This window comes from Carettochelys insculpta, chromosome 1 (assembly GCF_033958435.1).
Source record: "Carettochelys insculpta isolate YL-2023 chromosome 1, ASM3395843v1, whole genome shotgun sequence".
Classification (NCBI taxonomy): Eukaryota; Metazoa; Chordata; order Testudines; family Carettochelyidae; genus Carettochelys; species Carettochelys insculpta.
Window position 1 is genome coordinate 205,089,934 of NC_134137.1, and position 21,337 is coordinate 205,111,270.

General features: G+C 47.2%; 2 protein-coding genes and 2 non-coding genes across 7 annotated transcripts in view; 3 read left to right on the plus strand and 1 right to left on the minus strand.

Moving 5' to 3' along the window:
• Nucleotides 1–180, plus strand: part of RCSD1 (RCSD domain containing 1) — a 59,929-nt gene extending 59,749 nt beyond the window's left edge. For both annotated transcript variants that reach the window (XM_074998193.1, XM_074998202.1), the window contains one exon: nucleotides 41–180. In XM_074998193.1, the coding sequence (XP_074854294.1) occupies nucleotides 41–77 (37 nt within the window). In that variant the 3' untranslated portion in view covers nucleotides 78–180. The remainder of the gene's footprint in view (nucleotides 1–40) is intronic.
• Nucleotides 181–7,531: 7,351 nt separating this feature from the next.
• On the plus strand, nucleotides 7,532–7,603 carry TRNAP-CGG (transfer RNA proline (anticodon CGG)). Its single transcript has one exon. It is a non-coding gene; the product is annotated as a tRNA-Pro (tRNA).
• Nucleotides 7,604–8,280: 677 nt separating this feature from the next.
• On the minus strand, nucleotides 8,281–8,352 carry TRNAP-AGG (transfer RNA proline (anticodon AGG)). Its single transcript has one exon. It is a non-coding gene; the product is annotated as a tRNA-Pro (tRNA).
• A 7,745-nt stretch (nucleotides 8,353–16,097) lies between these two features.
• MPZL1 (myelin protein zero like 1) overlaps nucleotides 16,098–21,337 on the plus strand; it is a 49,204-nt gene continuing 43,964 nt past the window's right edge. For all 3 annotated transcript variants that reach the window (XR_012646072.1, XM_074998223.1, XM_074998232.1), the window contains exon 1: nucleotides 16,098–16,237. Coding sequence is in view for 2 of the 3 variants with exons in the window: in XM_074998223.1 (XP_074854324.1) it covers nucleotides 16,108–16,237 (130 nt within the window). In the remaining variant the exon portion in view is untranslated. The remainder of the gene's footprint in view (nucleotides 16,238–21,337) is intronic.

Here is a 21,337-nt window from a genome sequence, read left to right on the forward strand (position 1 = left end):
CTTTACTTATTGTCTTCTGTCATTCTTTCTCTCTCAAAAGGATGAACATAAACATGATAGAGGAGACTTTAATGTGAAGAGAAGCCAAACAGTCCAGTTAAGGTGCAGCTACTGGAAGACTCTCTTTGGCAACCAACCAGCAGAATATTAGAAACATCAAAGATGTTCACTGTTTTTATGCCATTACATTGTGTAGTAGTCAGAAGAAGAGACTGGAATTAAGATTTTTTTTTTTCTGTAGAGTTCAAAAGGGATGCACATGGCTGACTCTTCTTGGGGTATATTGAAGAACTTTATGGCCATATCTAGAGACCTGATGCACAATAGCTTGGTCATGACAAACATTAACTGTTCTGGGCCCATTGTTTACCATTACAGCAGAGTTCCAAATGTTGTTTGTTCTCCCATATTGGGTTTTGATGCAATTTATTAGTTTTGGACATATATAAGTTGTACCTTCTAAATATCTTCCTTTGAATTATTTTCAGTGTTCAAATGTAAGTAAATTACATTTTTAATAGTTAGGAGAATTGATTCTCATTCTCTCTCTCTCTCTCTCTGTCTCTCTCTGTATACGTGTGTGTGTGTTGTATGGCAGAGAACATAAATTCTATATCTGAAGATCATTTTAAATGGCTTATATAGTGTCTTTGATGAATATTTACTTGGACTAGCATTAGGCTGGCAAATTGGTATTTGAAACACCAAGCAGCGAAAGATCATTTTTTACAACATTTTTGGTGGGTTTTCTTTTTCTTGTTCTTGAGAAATCATGACTGAAGTACCATATGCACAGAACACTCACAACATGGGAGGTAATAGGGCAAGCTTTTCTCACACTACTCCACAACTATATTCAACTTTTTACTAGGATGTATCCAGTTTCAGTAATTTGGCATGACATCTTCAGTCTTTGGACTCTACTGAGACTGCCAATAAGTGCCTAATTAGAACTACTTATAATTTTCTTGTGAAATAGGCTCTTGTTTACTGGAAACTGGACTGAAATAATGGGTTCATTTCATGTAATCCAGTGAATAGCCTACATATGGTTGAGTTTCACTTACTATAACCTAGGCTGGATATGAACCATAAAAATTACCCACCCATGAAAAAATTATTTTATAGATCTAGATTCTCTCTTTAGATTATTTAGAAGGAATATTTGAAAGGACTGGATGACAGCGGGGTACTCAAATACTGTGATGACTGAGGACCATATAAGTGCTTACAGCTGACATTTAGATCTCTATTAAAGCTTACAAAGGACTAGCTAGTTCAGGGGATTGGTGGATGGGCAATGGAGCCATTTACCTCCAGACTGTGTTAACCATTGTTTGATCTATAGGAATGAATTCTGAAGAGTCACAATCCCATTCATAAGCGAACCACTAAAACCACCAACACAGTCTACGATCCTCCCTCTCCAAACAGTATCATTGAAAGGGCCATGGAGACTGAACTCCCTTTCACCTTTGAAGCCATTGGCCCAGGCAAGGTGTTAGACATACTCACAAGGCAAGGGGTGATGGAACCTGACTTTGCTGTTGCCTATGCTGTATTTGCTCTGTGGATGGAGATGTATGAGGCAGAGAGCCAATCTGTTCTGTGTTTGTATGGAGCCTACCACAAACGGAGCCTAATCCATGACTGGGGCTCTTAGGCAGTAGCTATAAAAATAAATAATATCCTGTGTCACCTTTTACCTGTACTAAATTCACAAAAAGACAAACGGATTAATATTTTGCTTCATGTGTCCTTTCTCCCAGCTGAATGCACTAAGGTGGTGTTTATTCAGAAACAGTTTGGTGTTTGTACCCAGAAGAGGTTTCTCAGGATATGAACCTCCCTCCCTAAAACCATCTCTGAGCTATGCCACCTTTGAAATACATTTTAATGTGTTTGGTTGGGCATGTATCCCAGGCTGGACTGTCATCATTACTGTAACATTTCTCTTCTTAGCAGATGTATCTGGATGTGTGTGATTGTGTGTTACTGTATATATGTGTGTGCATGTTTAGAGAATGTGTGTGGTGGCTAAGGAGGTGGACTTGTTCCCCCCTCCCCTTGAAAATAAAATTGCAAATTAGAAAAAATAAAACAATGAAACGTAAAAATAACTGCGTTTTTTACTGGGGATTTACAGAAGCCCAAACCAGGACAGGTAGAACTGGGAGCAGCAGACAGAATCAGGGCAGGGTTACAACTGAAATGGTTTGTGCATTGGCCTGCTAATCCCAGGGCTATGCATTCAATCCTTGAGGGGGGACATTTAGGGATCTGCAACACCTCCCCCTGCATGCCCCCCCGTCCCCCCTCCAAAAGAAAAGATGGCTGGTACTCGGTCCTGCCAAGAGGGCAGGGGACTGGACTCAATCACCTCCCAAAGCCCCTCCAGCTCTATGAGAGGTGTATCTCCACGTATAATGTTTAACCATCAGGTCTGAAATTAACATAACAGCCATACTGAGACAGAACCAAAATCCATCTAGCCTAGTATTCTATCTTCTGACCGTGACTAATCCCACTAGCCTCAGAGGGAACCTATAGAATAGGTAATCATGAAGTGATCCATATCCTGTTGGTCATTCCCCATCCAATTTGTGGATTCTCTGGAGCCAGATCCGAGTACTCATAGCTCTGACTTATCTCTTCATTCTCCTAAAGTTCACTGTGTAAAGGTCTTCAGGATGAGACCCTAAAAACACAAATCTATGTAGCCAATAAAGATTCCATCATAATAGAGGTTTAACTTCAGACAAAATTGCTCCTCCAAACACACAATTGTGTTGCATGCACTCCGCAGGTATGGCATCACTCTTCGCTTCCAAGTGGCAGATGCTATTTAATTTGGCTTTCTTCTGCTGTCTGTATAGGTTTGTTAGTCTATGGTAACAGAGTCATAATAGAAATGGGGGATTGGTTTGAGGGGGCATAGCCTTGCTGAGTGGGTGAAGATTATATACTCCATGAAGGACTACTTTGAGGAACATACATTCTGGATCTGGACTGCAGCTTGTCTGGAGTTGGACTCTGAGAGTTGGGGCTCCCTTCCCCAGCATCTGCACGTGGCATGGTGGGAGAGCCCTGAGCCTCGCATGCTGGATTAGCCAAGCAGGGGCTGGATCCCACCTATGGGTGTGGTAGCATGTGTGCGCCAGGAGAAGCAGCTCTCCCGAGTGCTGCTACCACTTGGTGTGGTTCCCCCAGCTGGGAGGGGAAGCAGTAACTGTAGCACTGCCCAGAGGCTTCATCCTGCTGCTGTGATGGGCTGGAATTCAGGCCAAGCCCACAGTGGCATCTCAGCTTCTCTGGATAGAAAAGTACAGGATGAGATATTAAAACTCTTAATGGTTGGACAGAACATCACAAGTAAGGAAATTATTATTTACATAACACCTTTGGCATGTCTGATTCTTTACAGATAAGTTGTATAACAATACAACCTTCCTGTCTAGCAGAACTTCAAATCTGTAGAAACAAACCATAATGAGTGGGGAAAGGAATACAACATATAAAAGCTAAGGCCGTGTATACGCTATCCCAAAACTTCGAAATGGCCATGCAAATGGCCATTTCGAAGTTTACTAATGAGGTGCTGAGATACATATTCAGTGCCTCATTAGAATGCCAGCAGCCACAGCACTTCGAAATTGCCACGGCTCACTGCCATGTGGCTTGTCCAGATGGGGGTCCTTTTTGAAAGGACCCCTCCCAACTTTGAAATCCCCTTATTCCTATCTGCTGAAAGGGAGAAAAGGAGCCCCGTCCGGACGAGCCACACAGCGGTGAGCTGCGGCAATTTCAAAGTGCTGTGGCCGCCGGCATTCTAATGAGGTGCTGAATATGTATTTCAATGCTTCATTAGTCAACTTCGAAATGGCCATTTGCATGGCCATTTCAAAGTTTAGGGATAATGTAGACGTAGCCTAAGAGTTTTGGCAGTTGCGTTCAGCTGAGGTCTTGTCAGTTCTGTGGTTGTCTTCGGATTTTAACTTAAACTGAAAGGAAAATCAGATGAAAGGCCCAGGCAGTTGGGAAGGAGGGCAAGTATTGGGGAAAGAATGATTTTGGCAGGGCATTGGCTGCACTAACAATTAGTTCTTACCCAGCGTTTATGGTCAGCAGAGCTCTATGCACATCACAATCTCTAATGTTATCCCTACCTCATGCAAGAGAAACTGGACCATAGACTGAGGCTGAGTGAAGAAGGATGTGCCATACAGCAGTTATTTTGATATATCAGCTGTTATTTCAAAATAACTTTGTGAGCATTTACACTACACACATACTATTTCCAAATAAATATGAACTAGCAAGTGCATTATTTTCAGTATCGTAAACATCATTGCAGGAGGACTAATGCCCATTTCAAAACAGGTGCTGTTAAGACATGGAATAGTGCTATTTCAAAATAAGCCAAAATGGCATCCGAAGGCAGTATTTTGAAATAGCTGAGTGCTATCTTAAAATGCATGCTTGTGTGTAGCTGTGCTAGTTTGACATAAGCTATTCTTGCATGATCTCAAACTAAAAAAGGAATCGTATAAGAAATGGAAACTAGGACAAATTACAAAGGACAAATATAGGCAAACAACACGAGCATGCAGGAGCAAGATTAGAAGGGCTAAGGCACAAAATGAGCTCAAACTAGCTACAAGCATAAAGGGAAACAAGAAGGCTTTTTACAAATACATTGGTAACAAGAGGAAGACTAAGGAGAGGGTAGGGCCATTGGTCAGTGAGGAGGGAGGAACAGTAACAGGGAATTTGGAAATGGCAGAGATGTTTAATGATTTCTTTGTTTCGGTCTTCACTGAGAAATCTGAAGGAATGCCTGACATAGAGAATGCTAGTGAAAAAGGGGTAGGTTTAGAAGCTGAAATAGGAAAAGAACAAATTAAAAATTACTTAGAGAAATTAGATGTCTGCAAATCACCAGGGCCTGATGAAATGCATCCTAGAATCCTCAAGGAGCTGATAGTAGAGGTGTCTGAGCCTTTAGCAATCATTTTTGGTAAATCGTGGGAGACGGGAGAGATTCCGGAAGACTGGAAAAGGGCAAATATAGTACCCATTTATAAAAAGGGGAACAAGAATAACCCGGGAAACTACAGGCCAGTCAGCTTAACTTCAGTGCCAGGAAAGATAATGGAGCAGGTAATTAAAGAAATCATCTGCAAGCAGTTGGAAGGTGGTAAGGTGCTAGGAAACAGCCAGCATGGTTTTGTTAAAAACAGATCATGTCAAACCAATCTGATAGCTTTCTTTGATAGAATAACGAGTCTTGTAGATAAGGGAAAAGCAGTGGATGTGGTATACCTAGACTTCAGTAAAGCATTTGACATGGTCTCACATAATATACTTATCAATAAACTAGGCAAATACAACTTAGATGGGGCTATTATAAGGTGGGTGAACAACTGGCTGGATAACCGTACCCAGAGAGTAGTTATTAATGGTTTTCAATCCTGCTGGAAAAGTATAACTAGTGGGGTTCCGCAGGGGTCTGTTTTAGGACCGATTCTGTTCAATATCTTCACTAACGATTTAGATATTGACATAGAAAGTACACTTATTAAGTTTGCAGATGATACCAAGCTGGGAGGGGGTGCAACTTCTTTGGAGGATAGGGTCATAATTCAAAAGGATCTGGATAAACTGGAGAAATGGGCTGAGGTAAACAGGATGAGGTTTAATAAGGACAAATGCAAAGTGCTCCACTTAGGAAGGAACAATCAGTGTCACACATACAGAATGGGAAAGGACTGCCTAGGAATGAGTACAGCAGAAAGGGATCTAGGGATTATAGTGGACCACAAGCTAAATACGAGTCAACAGTGTGATGCTGTTGCAAAAAAAGCAAACATGATTCTAGGATGCATTAACAGGTGTGTCGTGAACAAGACACGAGAAGTCATTCTCCCGCTCTACTCTGCGCTGGTTAGGCCTCAGCTGGAGTATTGTGTCCAGTTCTGGGCACCGCAGTTCAGGGAGGATGTGGAGAAATTGGAGAGGGTCCAGAGGAGAGCAACGAGAATGATCAAAGGTCTAGAGAACATGACCTATGAAGAAAGGCTGAAAGAACTGGGCTTGTTTAGTTTGGAAAAGAGAAGATTGAGGGGGAACATGATAGCAGGTTTCAGGTATTTAAAAGGGTGTCATAAGGCAGAGGGAGGGAACTTGTTCTTCCTTGCCTCTGAGGATAGAACAAGAGGCAATGGACTGAAATTGCAGCAGGGGAGGTTCAGGTTGGACATTAGGAAAAAGTTCCTGACTGTCAGGGTGATCAAACACTGGAACGAATTGCCAAGGGAGGTGGTAGAATCTCCATCACTGGAGCTATTTAAGAAGAGGTTAGATAGATGGCTTTCAGGGATGGTCTAGAAAGTGCTTGGTCCTGCCATGAGGGCAGGGGGCTGGACTCGATGGCCTCTCGAGGTCCCTTCCAGTCCTACTCTTCTATGATTCTATTATTCTATTCCCGGATGGATTATTTCAACATAACACCGCTGTGTAGACGTACCTACAGAAAGTCTGTCGTGGAGCAAATAATTCAACCCAGGGCCTCAGAGTCCCATGCTCGCTTGGTAGGTGCAAAGGCAGCCCAGTGTTGGGGGAGGCAGAGGACAGCAGCAGGCACCACAAAGAGACACCAACTCTGACTCAAGCTCTTCCTGTTTCTTTCCCCCTAACACAGGTTTCCTTCCCGGCTTGCTTCCAAGTCACTGGGGGATCGGGGCTCACGCCAGGAGACTCCAGGCCAACTCTGGAGGGCCGGCAGCCCTACGAGCAGCGAATGGAGAAGCAGGAAGGAGACGGGGGTCCTTCAAACAAGGCGCAGCCAGCGGCTCTGTGGCACTGACTGGAGGGGCGCGTTCACCCGACACTCCGCAGCCTCACCTGGGCCGCCGGCCGGCGACACACCACAGCGCAGCCCCAGCGGGCCGGGCCGGGCCCGGCCCCGCCCCGTACGCTCAGACGCAGACTCAATGAGGGAGGGAGCCGCCTCTCGGGGGCGGGCGGGGACGTGCAACATCCGGGTAACTAGACCAGGACTCTTCGTCGGCCCGGTGGAAGAAGGGCGAGCTGGACTAAACCATGGAGCCGCTATAGGGGTGGGCGAATGTAGCCTGCGCGGGGAGCGGAAGCGGGAACGAGCCCCGTCGCCCTTCCCCTGGGGACGAGCTCGCCCTGCCCCGAATCCGGGAGGCGCAGAGCAACAGCCTGTTACCTGCGGGTGCTGGGCGGAGGAGCCCCCCACAAAACCGCAGCGTGGAATTCCCCGCCGAAACCGAATAGTATCTGCCACATGGGGGCATCTGCGGGCCAAGGGACGGTGATACCATCAGACGGGTGGATTCTAGGGGGGAAAGGAATGGGAACTTTAAGTCAGGGCAGCCTGTGGGCGGAACCATCCGGCACTCCGGTGGGGGGGAGAAACCAGGCCATACGCTTGGGAGCTGGCGTGCTGCAGGAAGGAGGCGGGATAATAGTAAAGAGATTGGCTGGGGAAAACGAAGCAGGCAGTGGCTCGTTGGTCTAGGGGTATGATTCTCGCTTCGGGTGCGAGAGGTCCCGGGTTCAAATCCCGGACGAGCCCGCTACCAGCGAAGGTGGGAGCCCTTCATTTTGCAGTTTCGATCCCGCAATTCATTTTGTCGGAACAGGCACCGCGGGGCTGCTGGGGCAAACGGCGGGGAGAAGGGTAATACAGAAGGTGGGGGTAACTGCACTGTTGGGACGGGGTGCACAGGGCAGTAACTCTGCGGGGCTTTGGTGCATTTTGTTTAGTGGGCGGGAGTGCAGGAAATAACCTGTTGACCAAGCTGGTTGTTAGCCTGGGGAGGAAGAAGTAGAGAGATTGCTCTTGCAGGTGCGCGAGTGTGCGATACTGCAAGGCGCGGAGTTGGGAGGGCACAAAAGTGCCGAGACAAGCTGGGGTGGGGGAGAGAACAAGCTGGGGGCACAGGAGGACAAATACCCAGAGCAGCTCCTCATCCCCAGTCTCCCTCCTCCTGCGTAGTGCTAGTACAGCAGCGTTAGTAGCCGAAGGGGAAAAGTGGGGCTGATATTAGTTGATGGGGAGGGTGGCTTGAATAAATGGTCCCCTGGTCTGAGTTTTGTTCAAATTCGTGCTCGGTCAATACATAAAGCAAGGGGATCAGTATTTTAGTTTCCATTTCCCTCCTCTGTGTGTGTGTGTGAGTGAATGTACGTTAGATAAAGCCAATGTAAAAGGATTACAAGGCATTTAATTTTGGTGGAGGGGAAAAAAGTGGGCTCGTCCGGGATTTGAACCCGGGACCTCTCGCACCCTAAGCGAGAATCATACCCCTAGACCAACGAGCCGCTATATGTAGCAAATTGTAGCTATAATAAAGGAAGTTAACATTGTTTTAGTCCTCCCCATCTAATTATTTTTGATTCAAGCAGTTTATGGTAGAGTTTATTCTATCCACTACTTGGCTCTTTGCACTGTGCATTGTTGTTTACCCTACCATTTCATTATTGGACTTTTTAATAGTATCACATTAATTAATTAGACAAACAATGCTATCATTTGTAATAGAGATAATAATGTACACAGAACTGCATAAACACCTTCACCACATAGAAAGAAGGACTAAAAGCCCACGGAAAACAGGCTTATACCAATGTCAAGCCGCAAGTTCTCACTGCTTGTTATAGGATAGAAAAGTATTTAATTGAATAACTCTGGTCTCAAGACTTCGACCTCAACCACGCAAAGGGGAGCCCTCTAACTGAGGATCCCCATTGACTCCAGTGGGATGCTGCATGGGCAGAGGGGTCTGCTTTTATTCAAAGGTTTTTGGGGCACTATCACCTTATCTCTCTCTTATATCTACAAACAGCAAGGAAGGGTCCTGTGGCACCTTATAGACTAACAGAAAAGTTTTGAGCATGAGCTTTTGGGAGCACAGACTCACTTCATCAGATGCACAAAACTTTTCTGTTAGTCTATAAGGTGCCACAGGACCCTTTGTTGCTGTTACAGATCCAGACTAACACGGCTACTCCTCTGATACTTTATATCTACAAAGAATCAGCTGCTATTGTAGCCAGGTGCTGTAGTACAGTTACTTAAGAGAGTCAGGAGTCTCCGAACAAAAATGAGTTCTGCTTCTACCGTGTTATTATTAACACTGTATTTGGATTTTAAAAATTATCTTTGTTCTTATGAGCTCTACAGGTGGTCAGACTAGATTACATTCTAATCTCAGTTTCACCTACAATTTATTTATTACTTAATATGATCACTGAGCCTTGGCATATGCTAGGAATGATCTATAGTTTCTCTGGAAAGGACCACTCCAAGGTTATGACCTGGTGTACTGTGTAACAGACCGTGTCATATGTGAACCATACTGCTTGGATTGAGACAGAGGCTTTCCATGTTAGAACCTTTAGATTTCTCAGGAAGCTCTGTCTGGATCAAGACTGACCTTTTTTCAGGGCTGTCAGGCCAGAGCCATAGGCAACCCCAGTCCCCCGTGCACTTCATGCCCTTTCCCTAACCCCTGCTCTTTTGACAGGTCAGTCTAAGTATCTCATTTTTATTACCTGAAAAGAATAGGTACAGAGTAGGACTCATCCAAATGTATTTGAAGATATTGCCACAACTCACAGGGTGAGCTGACACTTTAAGGAGTTTGGAGATCAGCTGCTCCTCTGTGAAGTTTAACCCACCTCCCTAAGTAAAGGAGTGAGCACTGCAGTCACATGATAAGAGGAAAGACATGACTAAACTAGGCCTGCAGGGATTTTAAAAAATGGCACTGTGTGTGTGTGTGTTGGGGGAGACAGCTTAGGAAGAAGCTTTCTCTGTTAAGAGGGAGGCTAGCAGCTAGAAAAGGGGCTGTTGAGGAGGCTAGGTGAACCATATTGGCAGAGGCTCTGGGAACGAAAGATGAGATAATTTATGTTATGGAGTAGATATAATTGTTTAGCATCCCAGGACGGCAACTTATGTTAGTAGGGCTCCCCTATGACATTCCTTGTGCACAGGTACAGCTGCTCCGGTCAGTATGGAGGAGAAGGTACTGATTAGGGCCAGGTCCTAAGGCTGTTTGGGAACAGAGCAGATCCTTTGAGTAATGGTTATGCCTGGTAAGAGGATGGGAGAAAAATATTTTTGTTGTTGCGCTTCTGTTTTGACTTTAATTCTGAAAGGGGTAGACTTTGTGAGTTAGCTGGAGTGATATAACTGTCCTGGGGGCAGGAGAATCATCTCAGAAGGAAAAGTGAGGTGTTAGACTAACTGGAAATCAGACTAGGTCAGCAGTTCTCAAACTGTAAGTAGGAACCCCAAAGTGGGTCATAACCCCATTTAATGGGTTGTCCAGTGCTTTCTTGGGGGGTTCTGTGTGGGGGAGAGAGCTGCCACAAGTGGGCTGAGGATGCGGGCGGGAGATGCCAATAACTGAAAGTCAACTCTAACTGCAAACCTAAGTCTGCCATCTCCCTAAAACTTGTCAGGCTCTTGCCGCAAGAAATTGAGCAAAATGTTATACTCTTTCCAATGTAGGGAATGTGGCAGAAGGAATGCAATGCTGCTGAAGGCTGGGAGGAATGTGTCTCCCAGAAGTCATCTGTATGAGAATGCAAAGGGCAGCAGGTGTGATACTGAGGCTGGGAGGATGTCTCTCCTAGAGATCATTTGCATGAGAATGCAAAGGTGTGCATGTGTGATACCTTTCCAGGCAAAGCCTAATGGGTAGCAAGTAAGTCATGAGATTTGGTCTATTGTAAACATGTAGTTGTAAAATCACAATTTAAGCTGACACTTAATGCGGGAGTTGTGAGATCTCACCAATGCTCTGTGTTGTTGTGGGGGACAGGGCAGTTGCCATAGCTGCATAAGACATTGATTACACAGGGCTCCCTGGTTTAAAACCTTGTTAAAAAAAAAGGGAGGAGTACTGGTTGAGCTAGCTTGCTGAGTGCTATGGCCCTGTCTCTGCCTTAGCCATATAACTATAAGGTTGGCTTGACTAATTCTTCCCACTTGTTAAAAGGTAGAGCTGGATACTAGAGGGTCTGCAAAGCCCAATATGAGAGATGCCAGGAGCTGAAATCACAGAGTGGTTGCTGAGGCTATACAGAGCTGACATCCCAAGGTTCTGCCTTAGAGTGATCCCAAGCAGAGGGATTGGGAGCTACAACAGTGGGCAGCTAGTAGGAGCAGTGGTGGATGCTGGTGGGCAGCTGATGGCAGTAAGGGGAGGCTGCACGCAAGTGGATGGCTAGTACTACCCTGGTGATGTATTTGCGGGCTTTGGGTTTGGGACTGCACCGCAGAAGGTAGACCCTGTAACTGTGTGTGGGGGTAAAGGGCCAAGAGCCCCAGCAAGAGACTGGGTTCTACTGCATATGGGGATGGTAACTGGGTAAAGGGGTTTGTCTCTTCTTTGCTTAGATATACTGCATCTGTCGCTGTAACCTTGGGGTAGGTTGTGGTCATTAAACAAGCCATTTCTATCTCAGACTCTGTGCTTGCGAGGGGTGGGGAAGAACCGCCTTACAGGCACCCAGCACGGGGGTGAAATTGTCCCAGGCCACTGGGTGGGGGCTCGAGCCGGTTGGTTGTATCCTTGACAGGAAAACCCCACAAGAGTTGAACCCAGCCCTTCTGGCAGGCATCGGGCATTAATAGAAGGGTTACACCTATCAATATATATCTAAATCAGGTCCAGATTTCACCTAACCCAAACAGAACTCTCATTTATGCAAGCTTCAATAAAACTATATGGTTTGACAGTCACTCTCTCCAGTGGAGAAGCTGTTAGCTGTTTAAAGAAATCTGAGGTAGCACTACTCTGCAGTTTCCTAGTGGCAGATTGTTTCAGGGGGTTACAAGCGTGTTTGAAGATGTAGTATTCCTGCACCCTTACAGTTCATGATCTGCCATTACAATCACAGGGCACCAAAAATACCAAGACAAGTAGCTGAGAACAAAGGGATACCTGTGATGGGGAAGCTACCACTCTGCCCCACCAAAGCATGCCAGCCTCCCTTTCACCATGCACACCAGACAGATGAGGAGAGATGCTATACATTAGACATAGTAAAAGACACATGAGACCACATGCCTGGGAGAGTCAAGTCCAGTAACATCAACCTGTTCTTTCCTAATGGACTCTGTTTCTCCCCGTTGATGTCAGGTGAGATCACCAATGAGAGACTCGATGATGGATAAGGCCCCCCCAATTCCATTCTTCCCTGACAGACTATGCTTTTTACGGACTGACAGACAGACAATAAGAGTATGGTGATGGATGAAGAAGGCCAGGGAAAGCACTCACTTCCCTGAGAGGCTCTATACAGACACTGATACCAGAGAGAGAGGCACTAGAAGCTGTCAGCCAGGAGGGGCATAGCTGGGGCATGCGCCACTTTATCTCCCAACTGGCTGCATACCCTCTTGCAGAGGGCAAGATAAGATGACTGATGAGGAACATAGTCAGAGAAAGCACACACTTTCTCCATTGATGGACTATGTTTACTGGATAGTTATGGGCTTCTCAACACACCATGCTGCGGGACACTGTCTACCCCTAAACCTATGAACTCTGCCAGGGACAGAGACTCTTCCTACTGGAGGGAAAGCATCCCCAAAGCCTAATATGGACTGAGATTTTTTTAAACATCCACCCACCTCTGTACAGGACAATGGCCGTGTCTACACGTGCACGCTACTTCGAAGTAGCGGCGCCAACTTCGAAATAGCGCCCATCATGGCTACACGTGTTGGGCGCTATTTTGAAGTTGAAATCAACGTTAGGCGGTGAGACATCGAAGTCGCTAACCCCATGAGGGGATGGGAATAGCGCCCTACTTCGAAGTTGAACGTCGAAATAGGGCACGTGTAGATGATCCACGTCCCGCAACATCGAAATAGCGGGGGGGGGGGGGGGGGGGGGGGGGCGGTCCGCCATGGTGGCCGTCAGCTGAGGGGTTGAGAGATGCTCTCTCTCCAGCCCCTGCGGGGCTCTATGGTCACCGTGTGCAGCAGCCCATAGCCCAGGGCTTCTGGCTGCTGCTGCTGCTGCAGCTGGGGATCCATGCTGCATGCACAGGGTCTGCAACCAGTTGTCGGCTCTGTGGATCTTGTACTGTTTAGTGCAACTGTGTCTGGGAGGGGCCCTTTAAGGGAGCGGCTTGCTGTTGAGTCTGCCCTGTGACCCTGTCTGCAGCTGTTCCTGGCACCCTTATTTCGATGTGTGCTACTTTGGCGTGTAGACGTTCCCTCGCAGCGCCTATTTCGATGTGGTGCTGCCCAACGTCGAAGTTGAACGTCGACGTTGCCAGCCCTGGAGGACGTGTAGACGTTATTCATCGAAATAAGCTATTTCGATGTAGCATGCACGTGTAGACGTAGCCAATGTAGATTAAACTCAAAATACACGCCAGGACATTTGTGACCTGTTTCTTATCCCTTCCCCACCCTCCATCCCATATCTGTCACTCAGCAGAATAATGCTTATGTACTTCATTAACCTGCATGTACCACAACTTGTGTGTATTTGGGCGTGACATGGGACCTACGTATATTATCCACCATATAAACTCAAGTCTGTACATGATGTAACAGGTTTTCATGGTATATGGAAAGCGTTTGCGCACACAGATCTTGTGCGCTATGTGCCTGATCCCATAGCATTATGAACAACAATCTCTGTACTTCTCCAACCCAAAACTTGTCTCCTGATTCCCTCTCCCCTTGCTACTTTGTAAACTCCTACTGTAATGTAACCCGGGTTCAACTCCTGGGGGGTTTCTTGTCAAGGACACAACCAAGCAGCTCAAGCCCCCACCCAGTGGCCTGGGACAATTTCACCCCCATGCTGGGTGCCTGTAAGGCAGCTTCCCCCCCCCACCCCAACCACAGAGTCTGAGATAGAAACAGCTTGTTTAATGACCATAACCTACCCCAAGGTTACAGTGACAGATGCAGTATATCTAAGCAAAGAAGAGACAAACCCCTTTAGCAAGATACCATCCCCATATGCAGTAGAACCAAGTCTCTTGCTGGGTCTCTTGGCTCTTTACCCCACACACAGGTACAGGGCGTACCTCCCGCAGTGCAGTCCCGAACCCAGAGCCCACAGATACATCACCAGGGCAGTACTAGCTGTCCACTTGTGTGCAGCATCCCCTTACTGCCACCTGCTGGCCACTGGCCCCTCCTCCTACCAGCTGCTGCCACTTTTACCAGCCACCCACCAATCACCGTTGTTACTCCCTTACGGATCACACTGCTAGAGATCACCCTGGCTATATCTACACGAGCCAAAAACTTCGAAATGGCCATGCAAATGGCCATTTTGAAGTTTACTAATGAAGCACTGAAATACATATTCAGCACCTCATTAGCATGCGGGCAGCCACGGTGCTTCATTGACATGGCTTGCCGCGGCCTGGCTTGTCCTGAGGGGGCTCCTTTTTGAAAGAACCCTCCCTACTTCAACCTCTCATTATTCCCATCTGCTCATAGGAATAAGGGGACTTTGAAGTAGGTGGGGTCCTTTTGAAAAGGAGCCCTGACCAGAGAAGGTGCACAGCAGCACACTGCATCAACTTTGAAGCACCTCAGCTGCCCACATGCTAATGAGATGCTAAATATGTATTTCAGCACCTCCTTAGTAAACTTCAAAAGGGCCCTTTGGATAGCTATTTTGAAGCTTTTGACAAGAGCAGACAGTTTTTGTGACTTAAACTAATAATATTTTCTGAAACATTCAGTGAACACCATAGTACCTAACTTTACCTTTTAACTATTCTAACAAAACTAAACAAACCAGGTTTACAACTATACTACCAAAACATAAACAACACCAAAACACTCATCAAACTATGTTAACTAAAATTCTTCTCTATTTAACCGACAATACTGTAAGCCAGCAAGCCCTGTACGATCGATGTGTTATGCAGCTATGGCGACGGCCCTGTCCCCCACAATAACCCAGACCATTGGTGAGCTCTCACAACTCCCACACTGAGTGTCAGCTTAAATTGTGATCCTACAACAACATGTTTACAATAGACCAAATCTCATGGCTTACTTGCTACCCATTAGGCTTTGCCTGAAAGGTATCACACATGCATCCCTTTGCATTCTCATGCAAATGATCTCTGGGAGACACATTCCTCCCAGCCTCAGTAACCTCGCGTTCCTGCTGCCACATTCCCTACAGTAACTTGAATTTGAAAGATTTGCTACAATAAAAAACATTCATTCATTCACCCTGACCGTTCACGATCTCCTAGTCACTTATTAATCTTGTAAGACCTAAATAATAAAAACCACTACAACTTCGCAAGTGGTCATTGTGGCACAGGCTGCCGAGCAGTAAGCTGAGTGCAAATAGTGGACGCCAGTATATAGTAGGTTGGATGGGAACGGGTGTAGCGTTGCTTAATCTGAGTTAACTCACCCCAAACTCAACGTTAATGGGACTGTTAAAACATGCTTGAAAGGCGGTATTTGCCTTCCGGCTTCTGGTTTCGCAATGTGCTTTCCGCAACAGCGCGTGCACGGAGCACGTGCAAGTTAAAGCGAGCTCCGGCCCGTGCGTCATCACGTGACGCCAGCCAGTGGGGCTTTGCGGACCACACCCGAGGCGTTGGCGGCGCCGGTGGCTGGGCCGGGGAGGCGCTGGGCTGCGCGCATACAGCGGGCACAGACGCTGGCTGCGGGGCAGCCCAGCGCACCGGTAATGGCTCCGACTATACAAGCCCCGGAGCACCAGGATCGGGCCCACCTAGGGCAGCGCCTCTCCAATCCCCACGACGCCAGGGGCCCTAGAGGCGTTCTGCATGTCACGTACTGCACGTGGGGGGATTTGGGGGCAGGATAATTATGCTGCCTTTCTGATAGGGCAGCCTTTTTGTGAATGACAGACCAACTCGCCAATCACGTGGCCACAGTGGACGCACGGGGCCGAACCAAACCGGGAAGGAGAGCGAGAGGTGTGCGCGACTGACAGTTCTCCTAGCCAATCTGCGGGCGAAGAGCCCCTTTCCCTCCCTCCCTCTCCCCAGCCCTGAGGGGCGGGGCCGGGCCGCGGGACGGGGGCTGGAACAATGGGGGCACGGGGAGGTGGCAGCAGGAAAATGGCAGCGGCTGGAGTCGGCGCGGGGCGGCGGTGGGGGTCTCCGGGCCGGGCCCCGGCGCTGCTGCTGCTGGCGGCGGCTGCGGCTGCTCTGGGCTTCCGTGAGTGCGGGGGGCCGGCGGGGGCCCGCGCTGGGCTGGAGCCCGCACAGCTGCGCGCTCGCGGGCGCCGTAGGCTGGGCTGGGCCGGGCCGGGCCCCGCGGCAGCTCTGCCTGCCCGGTGGCTGGAGGGGGGGATCGGCTACCGCGGCAAACGAGCGCACCCCTCTCTGCCCCGTGTGCGGTGCGGCGGGGCAGTGCCTGGCGCCCTCCGCCTGTGCGTCCTCGGGCGGTGTCTGTCCCAGCCCCGGCCAGCAGCCGCAGGTCCTGGGGGAGCCTCGTCCCGCGAGCTGTCTGGGGAGGGGGTGGGCGGAAGGGGCCGAGAGCGCCCGCGTTACTGTAGGGCCGGGGCGCAGTGGGTCGGGTTCTTCCGGCGGAGAGACTGGGGTGAAGCTTCAGGGGCGCTGCCAAGCGGTGGGTGAAGTCTGTGTTGTCACAGCACTGTTGGAAATGGAGCGCCCGAGCCTGGGGTATGAATCGATCTAGAAATACCCGCTTTCTGTTTGTGTTTGGGCAGAGAGTCGGTGGTAGTTGTAAAGGGTACTAACACAGCCCAGTTTGGAAGGAAGCTACAGCAAGGTAGGCTATCGTGCCAATCCCTCACCGTAGCTGTAGTTGTGTCATAGGCATCTCCGAGTGTCCAGTCTCTTGGAGAAAAGTCTCTGATATTAAAGAGACACCCAGGGAAAGCTACTTTTAATGCTTTGCTTGTTAGTAGAGCCTTGCAGATCTGCAGATACCCCCTTTATATTTGTAGATGTCTGCATCTGGGGATATGGATGTAGATACCCTTGGCTCACTTTTATGAATGTGGATACAAATTTTGCATCCATGCTGGACTCTACCTTTTAGCAAGTACTAGCCTAATAAGAACGCCTGTACTGGGTTGGTCCAAGCTACTTCTAGCCCAAGTAGCCTGTTTTCTGACAGTGCCCAATGCCAAGTGCTGCAGTGGTAATGGACAGAACAGGTAATCATCAAGTGATCCATTCCTTGAAACTCATTGTAGGTAATGAAACCTGATGCTTTTTCATTTTCAGGGAGGTCTTGTGGCGAAACTGATTAGTGTTGCATGTCCTTTAAGTAGTTTACTTCTTGTTACTGGGATGATGCTGTTCCCAGGCTGGTCGCAATGCTTTTAAATATAACACAGTATGTGTGCATGTGTGTCCCGTAAGCGCCACCCAATTACTGCTTAGTCGTGTTAGGTCCTGTTAAATCTAATTTTTAACACATCTTTATTTCATGCCTTCATTTTAGCAAATCTTTAAAAAAAATCAGCATAGAGAGTAAGCAGTAGGGGTGTATTTTAATATATGTGTAGGGTTGAAACTTTTATTTACAGGTATATCCCAGCACAGATTGTTTGGTAGGCATTTTTTGTAGACTGCTGAAAAACTATGATGCAGTCAGTGATGGGTGGGTCATAGGAGTGGTACTTGAGAAAATTACAGTACACTCACCCCTCATTAAATGAGTACTTTACTTACGAGTATTCACTTAAACGAGGGACACACATACTTACCTTTGTTCATTGGAGGAGTGAACTCCCCCACCCCCCGACTAATACAAGCTTTACCCCCTGGCCCAGGCACCCAACCTGTTGCAGCCTTAACTGCCCCCCCACCCGGCCTGGCCCCGTGCACCAAATCCACTGCAGTCTTTTAACTCCCCCCCCCGCCCTGCTGGCCCCACAGACCCCAAACCACCACAGCCCAAACTGCCCCCCACCTGCCTCACTGACCCAAACTGCTACAGCCTAAACCCGCCCCCCACCTGCCTCACTGACCCAAACCACCACAGCCTTAACCCCCCTCCCCGCCCATCTGCCTGTCTCCCCACAGACCCAACCCGCCACCAATTTTTAACTCTCCCTGCTGCTCGTGGCCCCAAACTGCCCCCAGCCTTTAACCCTTCCTTCCCCTCTTCTTCCAAACCCAAGGTTCACTTACCCTTCAAAAGCAGCACGACCTGCTGCCACTCCTTCCTGGAGGTAGGAGCACTAGGAACCAATTAGAGACTTTTATATGTATTTTAATGGGAATTTAGTGTCTCTCTTACAAGTTTTCGCCTACTAGCAGAAAGCTGGGAACCAGTTGTGCTTGTATAGGAAGGGACGAGTGTGTACTGTTCAGTCCAGTTTTTTTATCTTCTGGTCTTGCTTGTGAAATGGATATGAGGTAAAATGACTTGTCTTTAAAATAGCTGGGGTATGACATGTGCAAGAGGAGGTCTCATGCTTGTCTTATAGGCTAGGTGTATTCTGAAGAGTCTCACAAATTCTCCATCGTTGACCTAGAATTACTGCAGCCCGATGGTGGGAGGATTTCTGAAAATGCTTAACATAAACAATGCCTCAGCTGCAGACAAGAGCTGGAATATCTCTCATTAATTAGAGCGGTGTGCTTGTTTGGCTGACAAAGCAATCAGACTGAAATAAGTGACAACTCAATCAGCAAAAATTAAAATTTAACTTCAGGACAGCAGTTCTTAAACTGAGATATTAGGTGACAGCCAGCTTAAAAATTGTTCCGTTCCTGTACTGTGCATCTCCATAATATCTGAACACTTGAAAACATTAATGGATTTAGTCTCTTAAAACTCCTGTGAGGCAGAGAACTTCTTTTGTCCATGCTTTGCAGGAGAATAATTAATGCATAGAAACAGTAAATGTACGAGGTGCAAATATAGACACAGAGCCTGGACTTTTGACTCCTAGCTCAGTGCCTTGACCTCTGTGGTAATTTAATTTAATAACTTTTATTTGTTGGCTAAAGTTTAACAAAATAATCCGGTGGGATATCCAGCAGGAGTGAGTAAAAAGCCTTGATGACAAATCATATTTTATCATATGAATGCTATAAGTGGCTTTTTAATTATCACTGCAAAAGGAAAGCTGTCTTACAGTGGGGAAGAGTGACAGCTTTTTCCTTCCAAACAAAATGAAAATATATCTGAGTAATCTTTGTTCTATCGTTATACTGCATCTGCATGGAGAATCCTTTGGACAGTGAAAAGCTGATTCATCTGTGGGATTAGTGTTTACCCACATGGCCACTAGTAATAGGTTATACTTACAGGTATTAACAGCCCGTTTTCTCTCCAAATAAGGGATAAAGAAACAAAACCCAGTCTTGCAGGGCAAAGAGAAAATCAGACATGGTCTTGGGTAGACTCTATCCAGGAAGACACAAGCCATAGAAATTAACTTCATTGAAAATTTATTTTCATAGTGAAAAGTGCTGGGCTGCTCACTTTGGACAGTCTTCTGTCCATAGAGCACTGTCCATCTCAAAAGGAGGGATTCCCAAATGATGGTCTGAGGAATGCTTGATGGTGGCCTTGTGAGAGCTCCTGAGTCCCAGGGACTGGAGTGCCTCTCCTCTGCCTGCTAAACTTAATTGACAGCTAAAAATTGATAGCTAAAAATGCCTAATTATATTCTCACAATATTACTTTCATGTGAGGAATTACTGTAGCTATCACAGATGTTAGAGAACCATGAATAGGAGGGGAGACAATAAACAAAAATTGTTCAGATGTCCTACACACAATGGGGAAAACCTGAAGTGTTTAATTATAGCTGTAGACAGCAATTTTCTGAAATAACTGATATCTGCAAGTGGGGAACAAACTGCACATGTCCCTGACAGGTAGATGAATTAATCCAGGCAAAACAAGCTAGCTTGTTTGATTGGTCAGCTGCCACCTGTTTTGGTGTGGAACTGAAACACAGGAATTCACCTTTGGCATGGGGTTGGTACAAAACAGGCTCGCTTATCCATAGAGAACAAGATTCCCCCTGGCTACTAAATCCCACTATGCAGTGCAATAGTTTCTGCTGAGCAGTTATGTTTTTGTAATGAGATGACTCATGGTGGAGGAGGAGTAAATTATGTGATGCTTAGCTTTCTCTCACTGACAGTAATCACGGCTGGTGGTAGTACCTGGGAGGGAATGCAAAATATTTAATAAGTCATCAAACTGGTGTTCTTCTCGTGACTGATTTAGATTCTGCCCCACAGCATAATTACAGGGTTTATATACACTCTGCAAAGTTAGTTGTGTTGCTGGTCTGTGCATTATTTGATAAATGCAATCCATGGAAGAATTCATCTCACTTGAAAGGTTGGTAGGTCCCCTTCCAGACATCAGTATATGTGCCTTCAGACAGAGTTCAAAAGAGAAAGTTCTTAAATCACAGTCTTTGGAAACTCTGATACTCCCTTTTTGTGGCCTATGCTCTCATGCTACATAATTCCCAAAACAGCGTCTGCATTTTGGACTTAAACTATGCCCAGTATCTTAAATGTAGGTAGAGTGAGAAATTCCATGTTGGGACTTAACTATTAGTGATCTGGGGTGTGAGAAGGGACTGAAAGCATTCTATAGCAGCTCTGTCAACCTGAGTCCTGGTCACCAGTAAAATATGAAGCTTAGAGGTCCCATGGGGCCCAGGGTAGTCTGGGGAACTAATGGGGGGCTGGCCATGGCACCAGGTGTTAGACCTCCCCCACGCTCACTGGCGGCAGCTGGAAGTGGAGATACCTGGCCCAAGCCTGTTCTGCTCCCCTGGCTCCCAGCCATATTACTAGGAAGGGGGCTTGTGGGAAGAGGCGGAACACTCCCCCCCTCCCAATATGCACTGGTATGGGAAATGGAGTGGCATAGTTGGGAGCTGGCAAAGTGGAAGAGGCTGGGGCCAGGTCACTCTGGTGCTGCTGCTGTGGGGGAAGTGGGAGGATGGGAGGGGTTAGCCACAACTGACAACATCAGGCTCCCAGCTAATTCCTTGGGGCATATCTTTCAGGAGAGGAGGTATGGGAGAAGGACCAGAGTGGGGCGGGGGGTGTTGTCCCATTCCCTGCACCACCCCTCACAAGGATGGCCTTGGAGGCTGATGTAGCAATGTTGGTCAAGTGTGTGGGGTGTGACCAGCATAACAATGTCAGCTTCATATTTAAATAGAGACTAGGCCTCAGGCTATGTACCAAACTTGCCCATCTGGAAGAGTGTGCGGCGAAGACTTCATGTTTTTAAGAGAATGTGCGCTGGGAATGAAAAGTACTCTCCATGTAGACACAAAAAGTTCTTTAATGTGGG